The sequence below is a fragment of the Mesoplodon densirostris genome, chromosome 2 (genome assembly GCF_025265405.1).
Source record: "Mesoplodon densirostris isolate mMesDen1 chromosome 2, mMesDen1 primary haplotype, whole genome shotgun sequence".
Lineage (NCBI taxonomy): Eukaryota > Metazoa > Chordata > Mammalia > Artiodactyla > Ziphiidae > Mesoplodon > Mesoplodon densirostris.
This window is the reverse complement of record NC_082662.1, coordinates 40,056,109-40,074,755: the sequence shown is the minus strand read 5'-3', so window position 1 is coordinate 40,074,755 and position 18,647 is coordinate 40,056,109. Positions and strand designations below refer to the sequence as shown.

The window sequence follows — 18,647 nt, the reverse complement described above, 5'->3', positions numbered from 1 at the left end:
TAAAACACCATCAACAGGTCAAGGTGATGTATCCGTAGAAGGGAATGCTGCTCCACAACATGCTGAGTAGCTACAACATGCATAAATCTCAGAATAATTATGCTGCATGAAAGAAGCCATACCAAAAAAAAAAAAAAAGTACATGCTCACTCACTGTTCTATTTATGTAAAATTCCAGGAAATGCAAACTGATATATATGAGTATGGATAGACAGATAGATAGTGACACATATATATATAGTGATAGAAAGTGGATCAGTGGTTGCCTGGGAACAGGGAGGGAAGAATTACAAGGAGGCATGAGGAAACTTGGGGGTGATGGATGTTTATTATCTTGATTGTGGTAATGGTTTCACAGGTATGTGTGTGTGTGTGTGTGTGTGTATATATATATATATATATATATGTAAAAACTTATCAAGTTATACATTTTAAATACATAAAGTTTACTGTTTCTCAGTTATATCTTAATAAAGTTATTAAAAAATTTTATAAAGGAAAAAACACTGACCCTACTACATGTTTCTGTTCAGAGTGTAGCTTCCATTGGCAATACTTTAAACAGCATCCATCTTGCTGTGGAGGCAATACAGAAGACTGTGGACGAACACAAGAAAACCATGGAGTTACTGCAGAGTGATATGGTACGGAAATCTACAAATGCTACAGAAAGTCAGCATACTCCTGCCTACCCTTTTCTGTGTAATCTTGTGGTACCAACTTTCCATTTACCTAAACAGGCCCCACAGGCACCTTTTTAAAAGATAAAATAAGCAGTGTTGATTGATTTTACTACAATCTATAAATTGAGGTAGATAGGATTAAAAGCTGAGTCTTTTGCAAACGTGGTAGAGGAGATACAGCACTAAGACACTGTCCTTAGAGTTGAATGGGTAGGAAGGAAAATGGAAAAGAAGGAAAGGGGAGTGGGGAAGTGTCTTATTTATTGCTACATAACAAATCACCCTAAGACTTAGTGGCTTAAAACAACAGTTTATTATTTCTCACTGTTCTGTGGATCAGGAGTTTGGGCAGGGCTGTTAGACTGGGAATGATTAGAGGCAAAGCAAAGAGGAGCTCCAGAGGATGAAAGGCTATCTTGGGTGTTCCAGCTTCAGCCAGTCTCGCAGTCGAATACAACCACGTGTGTGACCTCATCCTATACCACGGGGAACAGGAAGCCACCCCACCCCCACTGAGCCCAGTCAACCCACAGAATCATGAGAAATAATAAACGTTTTAAGCCACAAAGTTTGGGCATGATTCTTTTTTTTTTTAAGATTTTTTTTTTTGATGCGGACTGTTTTAAAAGTCTTTATTGAATTTGTTACAATATTGCTTCTGTTTTATGCCTTGGTTTTTGGGCGGCGAGGCATGTGGGATCCTAGCTCCCCAACCAGGGATCAAACCCTCACCCCCTGCACTGGAAGGCGAAGTCTTAACCACTGGACCGCCAGGGAAGTCCCTGGGGATGATTTATTTTACAGCAACAGATAACTGAGACAGAAGCAAACCCCTGCAGTGCTCAGGAATTGTTTTCAAACATTGCTTAATGCTGTGCAGATGTAAGCTGTCTGCAGTCATTCAGAGGCCTTAATTAATCTCCTAATGGATACTCAGCTCCATGAAAGATTTATGAAGGGTGAAAAAGGATGGCACAGCCCTCGCTGTCCTGCTGGAGAGATGAGTTATACATATATGAAATCAGGACAGTTCAAGGCACACAGAAGTTCCCTAGCTTCTCCACCAAGTTCTAGATCTGCCCTACATGCTCTTTTCAAACGTTGGAGTTTCAAGTTTAAACTGGGCAGTTTGTGCCAAGGAGACCTGGGCTATATTAGAGCTCTAGAAAGGAGGGTTCTTCATTTTCTTCAGAACAAATACTCCTCACTTTTATTTAGTGGGGCTGACCCAGAGGAAAAAGCCTTGATCTAGGTATCCAGACACCGTGGATTCTAATTCCAACTCTGCCACTGAGTAACTGTGTGATCCATAATAATAAAGACTTCTCTAACTCAACAGTTCTTTTATTATTATTATTATTATTTTTAATAGCTTGAGCATTTTCTCAAAGTAATTATTTTCTAAAATACTTTTTACTAACTCAAAAATTCATACTTTATAGAACCATGGGGTTTTTTTCTTTTTTTTCTCATCCTCTCCTCCTTTTCTCTTTATTGTCACCATTTGTCTCCTATAAAAGCAGAGTTGACAAATGTCTAGGATTTCAGATTTCAAGGAAAACAATTTATTTTGACCAGTTGCATCCTGTTATCATTAAATGTGCATCTTTTAAACTTCCATGGTTGCCACTGGTAATCCTCCTACTGAATAAGCCATACAAAGTTTTTCCATTAGAGGGAAAAGTGTATATAAGCATGTTATACTTCAGTCGCCACCAGGAGAGACTTGAGCAGTGGGAAGGGGATGAGAAAGGAAGGGTTACCCTCATAACTCTTGGCACGTGCTGTACAAACTGAAAAACTAATAATGTGCATGGTTGGTTACTGTGCTCAGTGCCCAAAGCCAGTGGTTCCTTGGCTTGCTGTTCTTTGAATGTATAAATCTCTTTAGTCCTGGGGAAACAATGACACTAACCGGGTTCAGACTGAGTTGGTCCTGGGAGATACAGTGGTTGTATAGTTTCTCTGGGAGTACAGGTGACAGGGAGAGGACGCCTGGTTTCTAGGGCGTTCATTCCATTCAGAGACTGAGAAACAGAGGACCTCAGTTCCCTGATGCAGTCTGGGTGCTGCTGATCCAGTCCAGGCTTTAGGCTGGGGATCCCCAGAAGTACCTGGTGCCCTCAGGCCTAGCACAGGATTGGTCATACCAAGGCTCCTGGGAAATAATTGTTGATTAATCTGTGGATGCCACCTGTGAGAAGCTAGAATGTTCCAGGACCATCCCTGATGGATAAGTAGACTTAGTTATTGCTTATTGCCTATACCAACCTTCATTCCTGTTCACAGAATCAGCATGCCTTACAGGAAACCAGTGGAAGCAACCAGATCATTCCATCACCTTCAGCTACATCTGAACTTGACAGTAAAACCCACAGTGAGAATTTGAAACAGGTACTTTTGTCTCTGGCTTAACTCTCTGTGACCAGTAAACTCTGGAGGCGGCCTGAGTAGTGTAGGCTCCATGTTGCGATCCCTGAGCAGGCATCTCGTGCACATGTTTGCCTGCCTGAGAGCTGAGCGGCTGGGGGGGGTGGGGGGGGCGCGGGCGGGGTGGCTCTGTCAGGGAGCTACGTGCTGCCTGTGTCTTCCTTGGTAGTCTGCTTTTTCTCCCTGCATGTCGATCAATGGAGTAAATTCCTTTTCACATCTTGAAAGTTATAAAGTGACCAGATTATCCTGAAACTGTTTTTGAACAGTTTTTGAATAACAATCTGGGCAAGTTAAAGATGGATGGATAGCAGATTAATTCAAAGTGATGGCTGTTTGGGGTCACAGTAAATACTAAGAACATTAGAAAGCATATCCTTGAAAATCAAGATTTTCTAAAGACCAGAGGAGGGAAAAGGATGAGTTCAGAATCACGTTAAAAAGAATAAAAGAAATCTTCACTGAGAAGAATTCCTGTTGTGAGTTTAATGCCCTTTAAAGCCTATAATCATCATTCCTTTCTAAATAACAATCAGTACTGGAGAATGTCAAAAATAATTGAATCTTGTACTAAATAATGCACTACCTGTTATGGTTTTGCTACATGAGCCAATTCAGTAATTGGTATTGTTTCTACGGTAGTTTTGTTCTGACAAATTAGGTTAATGAGCGTTTCAGTCAATAACCCAGCAGGCTTTCTCGCCAGCAGGTGAGGTAAACATTGGGAAATCAGTTCCCAAGCTCTCAGCTTTCTGGGACCAGAGAGTGAATCATGTTGGTAGTCTCTTCCCTCTCTCCCCCTCCTGTCTAACTGACGTCAGACAATTCCAGAGGGAGTAAACTGGGAGCAGTTCAGAGTGGAGGGACAAAACAGAGACTGACGATCAATGGTCAAGAGCAGGAAAAGGAGTTTACTTCAATAAGTTGACATAATAATGGTTGTTCAGTGCTGCTGGCCTGCTTGTCTAGTACATGTCTTTAGCTGGATTCCACAACTTGATTTATTTCCACTCCAGGATATCCTGTACCTCCACAACTTTTTAGAGGAGGTAAACAGTGCCCTAGTGGGGTACCAGAGAGAGAATGATCTTAAACTCAAGGGGATGAATGAGACAGTCAGTAATCTTACCCAGAGAGTCAACTTGATAGAAAGAGATCTGGTTGCTATGAGCAAGGTAGAAAAGCGAGCGAACCTGTCCTTCAGCATGGTAAGCCTCTTCACGTCTTTTGTGACATGTTCTGTGTTGCAGTGTGTTTTGTCTGTACGTGGATGACATTCCACAACCTTTTCAGACCACGACTTCTAGGATACTTGAGAGGCTCCACGTTTGTGTTATGCTTAATCCTTGTCTCCTTTAATCCTTACACTAGCTGTGTGATGTGAATGGCACAGACGATGTCAGTCCTGATTTGGAAGGGAGATGTAGAGAGATTCAGTTGCTTGCCAAGGCCTCACCACAAGTAGTTGGCAGAGATGACAAGCTTCCTTTGATGTTACCAGTGACTCATCTGGTAGGGAAGCTCTGGCACGTATTTCCAAGGGAGGTCTTCTTGATCTTTACTTTTTTAATTTATTAAGGGTGGGAACAATGACAGTGACAATAACTAGAGAATCTTTTGTCATTTCCTTAAGCCCAGACTCGGCCTTCAGACTTGTCCTGTTTCATGGGCATATGAGAGGGATCCCCTTGCAGATAATGTCAGGAAAGCTATTTAAGAGAAATCAGACCAGCTCCTCCCCTTAAGAGATCATTGAGTCTATCCTCTCATTTTACATAAGAGGAACCTGAATGACGTACTAAGTCACTGATGCTGACAGACCGTATGGTTTACTGGTTTTCGTGTTATTGCAAATAAGATGTGGTGGTTGTTTCTTTTAATCACCTTTCACATATACATTGTTCTAGGATCCACGTGGGTTATTTTTTAATAGCTGCAAGCCCCACTCTTAAAGATTTCATACAGCAAAGATATAGGCATATAGAAATGGAAACCAAATACAGGAGATTGTATAAATTATATAAGTCAAGTAACTGTATAAATTGTATAAATTTATAAATTGTATAAATCAAGTAACTACCAAAGCTGGAAGCAAGTCTACAAGTAAAGTCAAGCTCTGGCACATAGGAAGCAGCCTTTGAACTGGCTCTGCTACAGTGGAGCCCTGGCAAGTTGCCTGGCCTTGGCTTTGAGGGTAGAGTAAGAGGACCTGCTCCTCTTCCTCCTTTACAGGGGTGTGTAATTTACTACAAAGCTGTGAAGATTAAAGGAGCCTCATTTTTAAAAGCCTTTTTGAACTTAGCTAAACTGAGTACGGTAGAGGCTAGGAACTTTGGATGATTTGATGAGTATTAGGTCTTGAAGGTTGGTTTTCAAGGCTTATAGTGAAAACTCACCAGCCCCAAGACTCTCCATACCGTCCCTCCCCTCCTCACCCTATTTTTTTCCAGAAGAGGAAATTGCCAATAGTGCCATCTGTCCTACTGTTTCTTCCAGCAGCATCATACCCAGCATGGTTTTGGGTAGAAGTCCTCTCGCCTTTTATACGTCAAAGTTTTAAAGTTTATGATGGAAACTAGAAGCACCAGTTTCAGCTTTGTCTCTCTGAGGCCTTTCTCTCTCTCTCCTCTCATTCTCCTGCTGGTTTTCTGTTGAAAATGTTCTGAGACCCTTTATTTATTTATTTATTTTTAATTTTTATTGGAGTATAGTTGATTTACAACGTTGTGTTGGTTTCAGGTGTACAGCATAGGGAAGCAGTTGTATATCGAAACCCTTTAAATAAGTTTGGCCAGTTTGTTTTCAAAATGCTGGATGTTGTTTAAGTTTTAATGTTTTCCTTTAATCTTCTCTTGTTTTGTTCCTTTTACCCTTTAAGATGAATGATAGAGCTGCCACTCTGAAGAGGGAGTCTTTGCATCAAGTGACCAACAGAACAGAGTCAGTAAAATCCCAGAGCATAAAGGTAAATAATAGGAGGCTTTCTCTGAAGTAAGAATAAATGCATGAGCACCTGCTTCTTTCTCAAAGGAGCACTTTGGTCTTTTTTTGAAACTTCAAGACAAAGTAATTAGTAAATTAGTATATTGGTAAATAAGCAAATACTTTATCAGGAGCCTGCCCTTTGCCCAGCTCTTTGCTAGGAGCTGGTGTGACCACTGTGAGCAGGGTAGCCATGTGACACCTATTCTGGTGGAGCTCGAAGTCCCTCAGCCAGAAGATCATTAACACATAACTGAGCAGATAATCACGAGTATGATAAGTGCTACAAAGGAAAGGTATAGGGTATAACAGTGCTAACAGAGAACAGGAGGACTTCCCTAAGGAAGTGACTTTTAAGCTAAGACAGTAAGTTATCTGTACTAATGATGAGAGGCATAGATAATCTAAAAATGGTGTCTAAACTAAAAATTATTTCTTATTTTTAAAATTACAGACTCTTGGGGGGTGGAAGGGGGAAAAGAAAGACTGCAGCCTCAGTACATACATAGTCCCTTTAAGCTTCAGCCAGTTCCCTTCACCTTGTACCTTCCCTTTTTTTGTTCTTCCCAGACATATTGTCAAGATAAGACAAGTAGTCTATGATGTGCTTTGTTATCCCAGGAAAGAAAGTTTGTTTTCAGCATTCTCTGTAATTAGAGTACTGTTTAACATTATAAGATCTTGGCTAAAATAAAGGAAAAGCCAGAAAGATTGTGACTGAGTGACTAGATGCACATTGCATTCGATGAGCTCAAGGATGGGGTTCACAGGAAATGAACTTGGAAATGAACCATATGTCAGGCAGTTTTCAATGTAATGCTTTGCATCTAGACTTGTTTTGTATTGTCTGGATAAAAATCACATATTAAGATTTTAGTGCTTTATAAGCTAGGCTTTTGTTGAGTTTTCTAACTGCTGCTACCCAAAAAAACATTTATCTTCACCTAGAGAATGACAAGAAAAATTTAAGATCCAGATAAAAATGTTCAAGCACAAAAAAAGTAACGGGTGGTTACTATTGGAAAATAGTAGTTATTTCAGCAACAGTTCAGATTTTGACAGTAAATATCAGAATAAAATAGAGCTAGTACACATTTTTGCCTGAATTTTTTGGCTTTACTTTCTGACACTTTGTGTTTTTAACTCTTACCCCAATGTATTAGTCCCTCTGTCCTACCTCATCTAAGTGTCCAAAAGAAATGTAATTTCTCCTTGGCATAAATTATTCAAGCATTTAGGACCTAGTTTTAGCTATATACATCCATATTTTAGCTCCCTAAATAAACTAAGAGTGATCTACTGTACAGTAACTGTTAGGGTAGTATAAGGATAGGAGAGAAATAAGTAAATATATATTGAATAAAAGAAATGTGTGACGGTCGATATTCTAACTAAACATGGGCTCAGGACCTTTCACGCTAGCCTACGCAGTTAGAAACTGACCTCACAGAAACCAGACTTCTCTCTTTTTATAATTAATTGTATTTTTTCTATGCCACTGTGTCATCTGGGAATGAGGCAGGGTAGGGGAAAAAAATTTTTTAAAGATACAAGTAAGGCCTAGAATTAGAAATATTATAGCTCCCTGATCAGCTTGGTACTTTGTGACCACCTAGAGGGGTGGGATAGGGAGGGTGGGAGGGAGGGAGACGCAAGAGGGAAAAGATACGGGGATATATGTATATGTATAGCGGATTCACTTTGTTATAAAGCAGAAACTGACACACCATTGTAAAGCAGTTATACTCCAATAAAGATGTTAAAAAATAAATAAATGAATGAAGAACAGTAAAAAAAAAAAAAAGAAATAGTGTAGCTCCCTTATGTTCCTAACAGTTCCTGCCACCAGTTGAATCATTACCATGGTGGCAGAAAAGGAAGGTCAGGGGGAATACTTGTGGTTTGGTTGCTTTTTTTTTTTTTTTTAAGGTGATAAGAGCATAAAACTGCCTAAAGCGATCTAGTCACAGGGTGAAGTAAGCTATTCAGGAAAATTATGTAGTTAGTGTGAAATAGTACCTAGAAAACAATATCCTACCCATTTAGGAAATGGGTATCACAACAACACCTGAGCAAGTGTATGTTTCCTTTACTGCTGACACATGCTTGCCTTCCCCATCCGCCAAATGCACACAGTGAATCAGATCATCTGTAGCATAATGTTCCCTTGATGGCCTAGGCTCAAATCCAGCCAGGCCCTGATCAACACTGAGTACTGAAGATATCTCTAGTAATTGTTGATTCATTCCTTCATTGCCTTCAGAGGAAGCCTACTTGGGGTCAAGCACTACAGGCTAAATAGGCTTTGGATATATCATGAAGAATCAGATGAGGTCTTCCTTCCGCCTTAAACCTTCTGTGATCTTTGTTTTGGACAGAAAGAAGATAGTTCAGATTCTCAGGTATCCAAGCTCAGAGAGAAACTGCAGCTGATCAGTGCTCTCACAAACAAACCTGAGAGCAGCAGGCCGCCTCCAGAGACTGCCAATGAAGGTGAGATATTCAGGGTTGGCTTCTGAATATTTCACGCAGGCTTGGGCAGCTCGCCTCCCACACAGAGTGGGGAAAGGTGTTCCAGCAGGACTGATGACACTGAGTGAGTGATGCCTGAGTGCACTGAGATGAAGCTGCTACACTTTGCTTTCATTTAGAAAAAGCCCATTTTGCACATGATTTGTACTCCAGTCTATTAAGGGAAAAATGGGTAATGTTTAGCTGGAAATAGACTTCTCCATGCTGTCTGCATCCAATTATAGGCAAAAACATTACTGTCATAGCATGTATTAAACCAGCCCTAAATGTTGTTTACGGGAGTCTTCATTTCTGTAAATGCATAAAAATTTACTTAAAAATAAACATTAGTCCTTCTGAAAAACCATTAACAAATAACAATGGGGTCATTGGGTTGGAAGGGCCTTTGGCTTTAGTCAGGGACATAACCTAATCGATATTAGCAGGTGCATCAACTTCTGCTGGTGCTGCTCTATGAGGATGTAACCACGGCATTATATTTGTTGGTTTTGACCCCTACTCTCCCACAAGTATTTTTCATTTTGGGGAGAGCAATACAACTTCTCTTACTCTCTTTTAAGTGAGAGACAAAGTACAGTGAGAGGCCTTGTCCTAACACTGTGCTACATAATCGTATGTTAGCACTCTTTCAGCACCAGCTGGTCTGGTGGCACATACCCCCAGATCGGGCTCATAGCACAGCTCCTAGGATGTCAAATACCCAATGCTTTCTCACTTGCAGCTTGAACTCTCAACCTCTAAACATGTGGAATGCTAACTTGTACTATAAGAGCATCCAGTGGGACCACGGCTTCAAACCTTAATGTTACATAATATTGATTGATCTTCACTTATCTGCAAAACATCTCAATTCGTATCTTTTACTTCATGTAGTCACTATGCTACTTAATTCTCAGCTGTTTCTCTTAAATTAAGTACATATGAATTTGCCCTAAAAGGTTAGGACCTTCAATACTGGTTTAATTTGGTGTCACATTAGTAATCTAAAACTGTATTGTTTGTTACAGAGCAAGTTCAGAGTTTCACATCAAAGCCATCAGCATTGCCAAAATTCCCACGGTCTCTTGGAGGCCAGATTGAGAAAGCTGCCCAGCTAAGGCCTGTCTCCCTACCAGGAATTTCTAGCATCGAAGGTAAATTTTTATATTATGGAGTGATAGAGGAAATGCTCAAAGTTATAACTTTCTGACTTTTTTAACTTGTAAGATAAAGAATGATACCTAACATGGATTGAGCACTTCCTATAGGCCAGATACTTGATATGCATTATATCATATAATCCTGATAACAATCCTGGGACCGTCAATATTCATGTATTATACCCATTTTACTGATAGGGAAACTACCTACGTCCACATAGCAAATAATTGATTGAGGCAAAATTCACACCAAGGCAGTTTGACGCTGAAGTTTGCACTCTTAACCACACTGCACTATATTATCTCTCTATGAATGTTTTTTAGAGTCTTCTTCATTCATTCAATGAGTGCCTAGTTAGACCCAGTGTAAGCAGTAAGAATACAGTATAAGAAGCATTCTCACTTTCTTCATGGATATAACAGTCTAGTGGAGAAGACAAGCAAACACAATACTGAGAGGTTAGCAAAATAAAGTAAAAGTTGACCCTGTTTGTCAGAGCCCTCCGAAAATGAGGAGTCCTTTGGCTGAAAATCAGCAAGAAAAACTTCAGTAGGAAGCATCTGATTCACAGAGAAATGTGCTTGCCTTGCTTCCAACAGTGTGTGTTCCATCCCTTTTCGTGGGGTTTGGTCTCCTGTTTTTGCACTTGCTAACTGCCTGAAAAATCACCCATTCCTGTCACCCTGTCTCTGCCCAGCTCTTCACCTCAGTTTAGATACCTTTCCACCAGAAAACATTTTCTTACCTCCCAGGACTGGATTATGCTCCTCCTATGTATGCACTCATAATATCTTACATTTGCACGTGTCACTCCATTGTAATTTCCTGGGGACCTATAACATTTAACTTCACTCCCAGCCCCTAGCCTAGTGCCTGGTACATGTGAATATTTGTTAAGTGAATGAGTTGTCTACAGGCTACAATTAATGCTTTTAAAGCATAGAAGGCTTAAATTTATATTGTCATTTAAATGCAATTACTTTTTTCCCTGTCCCCAATTTTTTTTTTTCTGTTTTCTGGAGAGACAAGAAAGTGTTAAGTTGTGTTTATTGGCAACACAAGTTGCCTCCTCCTACTCTTCATTATTACATCAAGAATTGATGAGAATAAAAGGAGGAAAGACTGTTAGAGCAGATTAAGAAATAGCCAATTTAACATTTATACTTTAATCCCTAACGGAGACCTTACACACTTTTGAATGACTACATTTTATAAATGACCTGAGGTATCAATCAGATTTTTATTTGAATACTGCTGTAGAGTACATAGCATGCTCTATAAACTCATGCCCCATGTACACACACACAAACATTTTCCAGCTAGCCACTTGGTGGCAGGCATTGGGAACAAGTGTCTCACTGCTTTTCTGGCTTTTCGGAGAGCTTTTGAGACTTTATTTAGCTGCTTTGTTGGGGCTGTCTTAGGACTAAAAGTAGGGACTTACCCAAAAAGCTTGTCTACAAAATTGCTTGACAGTCCTGTCCTCTGGTATTAGAGACTGAATCCACTAAGTCATTCAGTGGGGACACATCCAAGCCCTTTTTAGACGTTGTGTAAACAATCGGCCCTCCTAGGTATTTATTATAGGGCCCTCTCTTGGGTCGGGGAGGGGGTCAGTCGCCAAGAGAGAACAGTTACACCCTGTTATCCCCCTGCCCCCACCCCTGGCAACCACTAATCTCTCCACCACTGTCTCTTTGGATTTGCCTATTCTGGGTGTTTCATATAAGTGGAATCATAATACATGGTCTTATGTATGCTTCTTTCTTTCAATATGCTCCTTTCACTTACCATAATGTTTTCAAGGTTGGCATGCATGTTGTGGCATGCAGCAATATTTCATTCCTTTTTATGACTGAATAATATTACATCCTACGGATATACTGCATTTTGTTTATCCTTTCATTAGTTGATGGACATTTATTTGGGCTGTTTCCACTTTTTGACTCTTAGGAACAATGAAACTGAACATACGTATACAACTTTTTGTGTAGACAACATGTTTTCATTTCTCTTGAGTATATACCCTAGGAGTGGAATTGCTGGGTTATATAGTAACTGTTGAACTAACAATATGCCATACGTAGTCTGTTTTATAGGCTATCAGAGCTCCTATCAGTTAGCTCTTTAGGCTTCTACAGTCCTTTCCACTCCTTCAACGTAAGAATAAAATCTGGAAGATCTAAAAGAAAGGCCCTGAACAGAGAGAAAGCCAGTCCATTCACTTCTCCTGTGATTATCTGTCACTGATTCTATTTTGGGACGATAGTGCCTTACAGTGTTCCTCTCATTCTTAAAGGAAGAATTAGTCTTTCAGATTTAGTGAGATCTTAAACTTTACCTTTTGGGAACAAAGTCTGCAAAGTAGCTTTTCTTCCAGTGCTTAAAATGTTGTTGAGACTACTTTTTAAACTGTTAACTAAATTTAGTTATATGTATAGACATATACATTTTTTTGTAATTCCTTTTTAACAGATCTTCAGGATTTATTCCATAAGACTGGGCAGGATGTGGATGGGAAGCTGACCTACCAGGAAATCTGGGACTCCTTACATTCTGCTGTGCCAGAACCAGAGCGTTTGAGGGAGTTTGATTCTGATGGAGACGGAAGATACTCATTCCTGGAGCTAAGAGTAGCTTTAGGTGTCTAGCCTCATCAGGCTTATTTTAGAAATGGATGTATGCCCTGGACTACCTAATACCTACTCAGCTAACAGAAACAACCCTTCTACCTACCCATCAATCCTCCAGTCCTCCAAACTACAGTAGCAGACACATTGCCACCTTTTAACTTGTTTGAAAAAGCTATGTAAAAGTTATTTTTTTATAAAAGACCATTTTACTTATAATATGATATTCAGATATCTATGATTTCCTTAAACCAGTAGGATCTTAATTTTAAAATTGCCAGAAAAAAAGTCAAGCCCTCTTTTTTCTCTTTCCTTTTTTTTTTTGAGGGGAGGAGACCTTATCTTTTAAAACTGGAAAATGTGTATATAGAGAGAATAAGCCACCTTTTATATTTCACATAAATTTGCCTTAAATTAGCTGCACTTTATACAGACTCAGAAAATGTCTTTCCTTTAACAGATAGACCTTTTCTGTTTGTAAATATTTCAAATGAAAGAGTTGTCCATATTTTGTGGGAAGTAGGAAGAATGGTTTGAAACAGGACGTGAACAAATGACTTGCTGTTAAAAAATGCTAATCTGATCTGGTAGCAGCTTGAAGCTGTGTCCCCATCTCCTTAAGACAGCCTCTTTGGGTGCTGCCATGGGGTTTGGCCTGGTGCTGGGGGAGTAGATCTAGGGAGTGGACACTGTGGGGACGGTGCTGCCTGCAGGCTCAGGATTCCGGCTCTTTGGTCTATCCTCTCAGCTCCTCCCAACCTGTGAACCAGGGAAGTCTTGTTTGGGGATTTTCTCTCTTTTAATCCTGTTTCAGGGTTTATGAGCATCAACAGTTATCCAGTGGGAGCTACCTTTCCTCCCTGAGTGAACTAGATTATCTTCCCCCACGCACCCATTCAAGTCTACCTTTAAGCCGTAACTGACTTTCACCTCTGATACTCCATTCTGAACGGCAGGGCTGCAGTCCTTCGGCCACTGTCTCAGCCTGGCTACTCAGGAACTATAGAGGAAAGCTCTGCCTCTAATTTTGATCCAGGAAACTTCTTGAGATTTTACCTGGGGCCTAACCAAGAACCTAATGTTCTTCTGTGGGCTGACTAAGGCCCAAAAGGTTGTGAAATGAAACACCTGAAATCATATTAGGTTTCCTTACAATTACAGCTCAGAAATAGCTAGAGGCTTTCTGTCCAGAGGATGCCAAACATGGCAGGCAGGCCTAGGGTGGGGGGCTTCACGTGATGGCAGCAAATCTAATACAAGCAAGTGCAGTACTTCTCCCATTAAATACTTCTGTAGCCCTGCTACTAAAGGTCCCTGAACTGGAAGGAATTATTCCTCCATGTCACCTCTGTGTGTGCTGTGTTGATCTTAGAAGCAATCTTCAGGCAACACAAAAGGAAAACTGCAAAACTTAACTGTGCTGTAGGCCAAGTCAGGGAGAAACTAGAGAAGCTTTCAGACTTCTTTAGTAAAGCTTGTTTCCATTTTAACTTTGTCCAAGTTGCCCTGTTAGCCATGGATGCAGTGGAGCACCCTTAAATATTTAAGGGCTGTTTTTTTTCTTTATATGATGTTCAGCTCGGTGTTGGCTAACCTTGGGGTTTTTTTCTAGAAATATTAAAATTTAGTTAAAGTAGGATGAAGTCTTTTCCCATGAATGTGTCTGCTTACCTCATTATGGCTTATGCTTCTCACTCTATTTCTCTCAAACAATTCCTTTGCCTACCTATGCTATTTTACTTTCTTGGAAAGGTTTAAATATAGTATAAAATTAGCCTGGCACTTTAGGTAACTTGAAGGTAACTTACTCTTCTGGCTGCCTTTCATGCCCCCCACCTTTTTAATATATATACCCTTGCAGATTTTGTAACAACCAAATAAAATGCTAGCAATAAACTGAATTATACTGCTATATTTATATGTACTGTACAATAAATAGTATGTCTGTACCTGGAAGGTATTTTTTTGAGAACTGATTTATATGAAGTGTACTTGAGGGTAATGTAGCTTGTCCTTTTTAGTTTCAAATTCTTATTCATAGGCAAATACTTTGAGGACACCTTAACTCTTTGTATATACTTTTCTTTTGCATCAGCTGTGCTTTTTAGTTTAGCCTCCATTCTTCCCACCTGAAGCTTGTCCGCCACCTACCATCATCCCTGAGCCAGCTGGATGGTTCCATCCTCTCCCCACCAGATTTGGCAGAGGTGTTCCTGCTGCACCCTCAGACCTGTGAGTACCCTTGCCACACCGCCTGGGAAAGTGCCATATCTCCCAGGCAGAACTAGGACATCTTGAACTCCTTTGTTCTAAGTTAAGCATATTCATTGGCTTAAAAAAAGAATTCTCATAAGCCTATATCATTCAGTATTAATTTGGGATTTTTATTTGAAAGTTGTCTTAATTTATCCAACCTATGACTTGTGTCGATCTGTAATCAAGCCTCACCTACCACACCTCAGCCCTGAGAGGAAGGCTAGGTAGTAGTAGTGAGTTTGGTTTTGTTTTTGGTTTCAAATGCTTTTACCTTTGCACTCCGGCAGCTCCTCCTGCTGCTTTCCTGAGTTACCCAAAGCATGTCTTCTTGGTCCTGTTTTTCTTTCGCCTTCTATCTGGTATAATGTTTACCTAGAGCACCTCCCCCATAAATCAGAGAGGCAATGTATTATAGGAAGAGAAGAAGCAAAAGAAGAGAGAACCTGGCTTAGGGATGACTGTAGTGTTGTCTTAAAGGCCGAGAAGGGCCTGGCTCTTAGGATTGTGTCTGATACAGCACAGCTGAAGAGTGAACACCCTTCACCTGCAGCTGGTTTCTTTCCCTTTCTTTGGCGTTCCCCCTCACATTATATCTCTGGACGTAACCACGTCTGCGCGCCCCTGCGCCCCCCCATGTTGGTCTTGCCGGTCACAGTTGAAGATTTTGACTGTGATGGGCTCATACTCCTATGGCCTGCTGTTGAGTTGTTTTTAGTAACAGCTTTTGTTTGCTACACCTCATTGGCTTGCTTACCAACGCTAGTTTGATATGGTCCCCTCTTTCATATCCAAACCAGAACACATTTGGGTATTCCTGAGACTTTATAGAGCGTGTACTGTTTGTTATACGAACCTAACCTACCTTGTTGTTTTCTCATATTAAGAAATGTAAATCTACTTTCCTTAAGTGGAGCTATTTTGGTAATGTTTAAGCAATTTTGGTTCTGTTTAGGGAGGGAATTCAAGATTTCCATCACTTGATTTGGGCTTTGCTAATTTAATATCAGTAATAAAACAATTTTAATTTAAATAAAACATTTCTTTTTTCTCTCACTGTGTCTGTGATTAAAGGCTCACCCCCCATCCCCCCAATTACTAAGAAAAAAATCTGCTTTGATCCCTATTTTTATGGACTCCTTCCTCCTTTTGAATGCAAAGCCTAACAGATGGTGGACAGAAAGTAACGCTGAAGAATCTGCCTGAAGATCCGCCCAATTTGGCCTGAAGAAATGAAGGCTGTTTTGGCATGTGCAGGGTGGGAAGGGAGCAGGATGAGGGAATAGTGAACCCCTGGCTCTGTATCAACCAGAGCAGTTCCACTTATGCCTGTTTTCTATTTTGAGATGCAATATAAGAGCATGTTTACAAGAAATATTCCAATGTCTTTGGAAAAAAAGAAGGAAAAAGGCTTGAAATCCATTTCAAGATAAGGGGGTCGGTCATATAGGGAGGGGCTGGGCTTTTTTCACACACAGGAAAAAAAAATTGTAATAGCTCTACATGACTGCTAGATTCTGGGGTTGCACACACACACACACACACACACACAATCTGGGTGGCCTTTCCTCTCAGGAGGAAAAAGGCTTAGCTCATTTACAAATATGGTAAGATGATTTTCTCATTTCCAAAGTGAAAGGGAAAATTTTATATCCTGGAGCAGAGCTGGGTTTCCTTGTCTTTGAACTGGGACCAAATAGCCAGTATTATCTTTGTCTCTCCTTTTAGAATAGTTTCCAGAAGGTACAAAAATTAATATTTGCACACAGTGGATCTTAACTTTGCGAGAGGCCGTGAATCCCCTTGAGAAAGATTAAAAAATATATATATATACATTTTTTAGTAGGTTCATTGACTAGCCCTTCCCCCAAGCCAATCCTTGAACCAAGTTAATTACACCCCCGTACACAATAAATCATTTTCCAAGTGTCTTCAAACAAGACATCACTAGGGAATGGACACCATGGTATATGGTGGGAAAATCAGGAAATTTGATGCTAGACAGACATAAATTTGAGACCTTGCTCTGCAACATAAAAATGATACGGCAAACGCCCTTGGAAGCTTCATCTGTAAGAGGAGGATTGTGATATCCGTTTGGCAGTGTTCTTGTCTTAGAAATAATGTAGACAACCACACAAGAATGCAATACATCTTAGATGTTAACAAAGAATGCAGTTCCAGCAGCAGTGCAGTGTGGCTCATGGGTTTCATACTGACTTGTTTTGGCCACTACCAGTCACCATCGTTCATGCATCCTCAGTGGCTGTCACTCGTCGCAACTGTGCTTAATGTCCCACAGAACGGCAGTGCCTTTGGGTACCTAGCCCAGGGTCTGGCATACGGTTTTGTTCTTAACTACTGTTGAGAGGGATGTTGAGCCCATCACAAGTACTGGTTCAGCGTGTCTCCCCACAGCCAACCCTCAGTTCCCATTGGTATTGGTGAGACTCTGACCTTCAGCTTGGTTTGTGAAGCGCCCCCCCCCTCAGACACTTTCCCTCCTAACAGCAAATGAGACGCAAGGGAGCCTTGGACTTTTTAAAATCTTTCATTATGTGACATCCAGATGGGCCCTGGCCTCTGTATCAGTACCACCTCCCTGAGGTCAGCTCCATTTCCTGCACCGCCCCGATACCTTCAGCTCCCAATTCTGAAGCAGACAGCTTGGCATTTAAGCAGTGGTCCCCATGGGCCAGTGTGGGGAGGGAATGGAAGTGGATGTTCCTTTCAGGACAAGTGGCCGAAGGGTAGGAGACTGAGTGGTTCAGCACTGGGGGTAGGTTACACAGCGAGAGGGAAAAGGGCACCTCCTGAAAAATGTGAATCGGGAGTTGGGAGCTGGCCTGGGGCTGCAGCACCGGGGAAGGTAGGGGCTGCTGTGAGATCAGCTGCACTGCAGGTTGCAGGGGGCTGGGGGCCTCCACCTTGGGGCTGCTGTCTCGAGTAGCATAGCTCCTGATCTCAGGGACGTCCAACTCCCACGGGTGATCTGAATCCTGGGTGTCAGTCTCGCTCTTGGTGGCATCAGGGGGAGGGCCCGTGTTGATGGCTGCGTTCATGCCGTAGTGCCGTCGCTTGTTAATCCAGTACAACAGCGGGCTGTAGGTAAATGTGGCTGCTCGCATCACCTCCATCCACTCCTGGGCACGCTTTTCCCGCCGCAGGTTCTTCCTCCAGTGCAGAAAAAGAACGCAGCCGCCGGTCATCACAGAACACAGCCCCAGGAATCCAAAGTACGGTGGCACCCATGCTAAGGAAAGCAATAAGAAAAAAAGCAAGCTGGCCGATAGCTGTAGCTTGGCGTCTCAGCTGTTTCTCATTCCTCTCCTTAGCCCTTTCACCAATCGTTCCCTCCACTTAACCACTCTCTCCATTCCTTCCTTTTCTCCTCATTGACTGGCCTCATCATTCTTTTACTCAGTCAAAGCAGGATTTCCAGGGAGTTTAAGAGGCCACCTTTCGCTCTTCACAGATAAGGAAAGCTAGGTCTAGAGGGGCACGACCTGCCCAGGCTTACTCAAGCCTCTGGTTCCCAACCCTGGCCCCATCTGATCCATCAGAATGAGAAGCCTCACTAAAGGCAAAGCCCATCAAGAAAGTAAAAGTTTACCAGTCGATGGGACACCAATGTCCCATCCCATTCCACCACACCCCTAACCATTCAGCTGTGACGTCCTGGGGTATTTGTGGTACCCACTCTGAGCCGTCAGAGAGACATGGTCTATGCCCTCAAGAAATCCATAGTTTTCTAGAGGAAACCCTGTCCTAACTCCTAGCATGCTTCCATGCAGGCAGCCATCACCCCCATCCATGCAAAAGGTCTTCCCTGAGTGCCCCCAAGCCTAGGGCATAAAGCAAGGGGCAGGGATTTGGGGAGGGAGCACATTTACCACCAGGGAGGCTGAGGTCCTCCCTTTGGGAATCCATAAGGTCAAACCTTGGTACCAAGCTGGCCGATGGCTCTGGGGAGAGGGAGCTCACCTACCCATCTGTC

General features: G+C 41.6%; 2 protein-coding genes across 5 annotated transcripts in view; one reads left to right on the top strand and one right to left on the bottom strand.

Moving 5' to 3' along the window:
- EFCAB14 (EF-hand calcium binding domain 14) overlaps positions 1-15,706 on the top strand; it is a 37,541-nt gene extending 21,835 nt beyond the window's left edge. Inside the window, exons 5-12 of one of the 4 annotated variants that reach the window (XM_060089763.1) lie at positions 534-644; positions 2,973-3,077; positions 4,130-4,321; positions 4,485-4,625; positions 5,992-6,078; positions 8,474-8,588; positions 9,635-9,760; positions 12,243-15,706. In XM_060089763.1, the coding sequence (XP_059945746.1) occupies positions 534-644; positions 2,973-3,077; positions 4,130-4,321; positions 4,485-4,625; positions 5,992-6,078; positions 8,474-8,588; positions 9,635-9,760; positions 12,243-12,418 (1,053 nt within the window). In that variant the 3' untranslated portion in view covers positions 12,419-15,706. The remainder of the gene's footprint in view (positions 1-533; positions 645-2,972; positions 3,078-4,129; positions 4,322-4,484; positions 4,626-5,991; positions 6,079-8,473; positions 8,589-9,634; positions 9,761-12,242) is intronic. The other 3 variants (XM_060089765.1, XM_060089764.1, XM_060089766.1) reach the window with 3 other exon arrangements.
- A 1,532-nt stretch (positions 15,707-17,238) lies between these two features.
- Positions 17,239-18,647, bottom strand: TEX38 (testis expressed 38). The gene is made up of 2 exons (XM_060119070.1): positions 18,544-18,647; positions 17,239-17,903 (listed from the first exon to the last, which is right to left on the bottom strand). Exons 1-2 carry the CDS (start codon positions 18,578-18,580, stop codon positions 17,239-17,241), a joined length of 702 nt encoding a protein of 233 aa, XP_059975053.1. The 5' UTR covers positions 18,581-18,647.